The following is a 1,432-nucleotide window of genomic DNA, read 5'->3' as shown; positions in this document are numbered from 1 at the left end:
GATGTGAGTATCAGTCACATGGAGGCAGTGCTTAAAAGCCTGAATTTTGCCTGAAACTCTCAGAATGAAGAAGTCTCTTGGAGGAGAGACGAAACATTTCATTAGAGAAGAACCCGTCCAGAAGACCTACACAATTTTTTTCTTTTTGATTTTTTACCTGGATTACTGAGATGCATCAGGATATTTGAATAAAAAGTTTCTACTGGCTAATGAAATATTTTTTCTAACAGCACAGACAAACAAATTACACGCATTGACACACAAGTAAAATCACCATCAACCTTATGTCTTTTGTGGCAAATGCAAAGTAAAATGTTTGTGTTTTTGACACTTCTGTGTTTTTCAAAATGGCTTCACATTGTGCATCTTAGTCCACTGTGTGTGTGGGTGTGTGTGAGTATATTTCTTGTCATGTCACTGTGACTCTGCATCCTGTCATGTGACTTCCTGAGATCTGTCGAATTCAGCCTCAGTGTGGACAGATGTGAGATCTGCTCCACCTGCAGTGAAATGAGGCTCACCAAACGAATGGAAACTGATTGGGCTCACTGACGTCTTCATCTGCATGATGCCTCCAGTGATGTGTGAAGTAGAAAACTTGGGTGCAAAATGAGGAAGTAACCTCACTTTTCAAGACCTAAAGTGACAGTTAAAGTTGTGAAGTTAGTGACATGTTAATAACCAACAAAGTTTGCTTTATTTAAGAGGAAGTGTATGGGGCAAAATGGAGGACAAGAAAAATGTGAACTTCACGAGGCTCATGTCAGGTAAAAGACAACAAAACTTACTTTAATGGTATTTAAGTTTGATTGAGCAAGACTTCCTCTTGCATTTTAAACACCACTTGTATTTCTTCCTGAACGTATGTGGAATGACCTGAAGTATTCATAATTTAACTATGACATAAACAAGGATTCGTGTGTTTCTCTCTGATAAGTCTGTGTCTAACATGGTACAGATAAACATATGGTGAAAAAGAAAGTAGACTGCGTTTCAGTTTTAAGGTTTTATGTATCAAGACATAATTTACAGTGTTCTGGTTTTTATCAGTAGTTGAATTAATGCAACTTTAACTTTAGCTGAGCAATGATGATTGTTCATTGAAAACTAAACCAAAATGCACAAGCATTGAAAACCCAAAGTTAGTCCATATTTCAGTTTTAGTTAAAATGAATACTTTTCTACACATTTTTAATCTGTCTGTTTCATAACTGCAGAGGAGTTTAAGTTGATGCTTCAGTTTGTGATTATTTTTGCAACTGTTTTACACAAAATTCCAGTTATCCTGACGTACTAGATTTTGACTGGGTCGTTGCATCATCTTGACTTTTTTTTCATGTGTTGTAGGGCTGCAAAGATTAATCGATAAATCGACGACTAATCAATTATTAAAATAATCTATGACTAATTTATTAATCGATTAATCGTTTTC

At 35.7% G+C, this 1,432-nt stretch overlaps 1 protein-coding gene across 1 annotated transcript in view; it reads left to right on the top strand.

The window, feature by feature from the left end:
• Positions 1-398: 398 nt before the first annotated feature.
• Positions 399-1,432, top strand: part of tmc8 (transmembrane channel-like 8) — a 12,919-nt gene continuing 11,885 nt past the window's right edge. Inside the window, exons 1-2 of the mRNA XM_014014001.1 lie at positions 399-617; positions 706-767. Of these exons, the coding sequence (XP_013869455.1) occupies positions 610-617; positions 706-767 (70 nt within the window). The 5' untranslated portion in view covers positions 399-609. The remainder of the gene's footprint in view (positions 618-705; positions 768-1,432) is intronic.

This window comes from Austrofundulus limnaeus, unplaced genomic scaffold, assembly GCF_001266775.1.
Source record: "Austrofundulus limnaeus strain Quisiro unplaced genomic scaffold, Austrofundulus_limnaeus-1.0 Scaffold109, whole genome shotgun sequence".
Lineage (NCBI taxonomy): Eukaryota > Metazoa > Chordata > Actinopteri > Cyprinodontiformes > Rivulidae > Austrofundulus > Austrofundulus limnaeus.
This window is presented reverse-complemented; position numbering and strand designations above follow the sequence as displayed.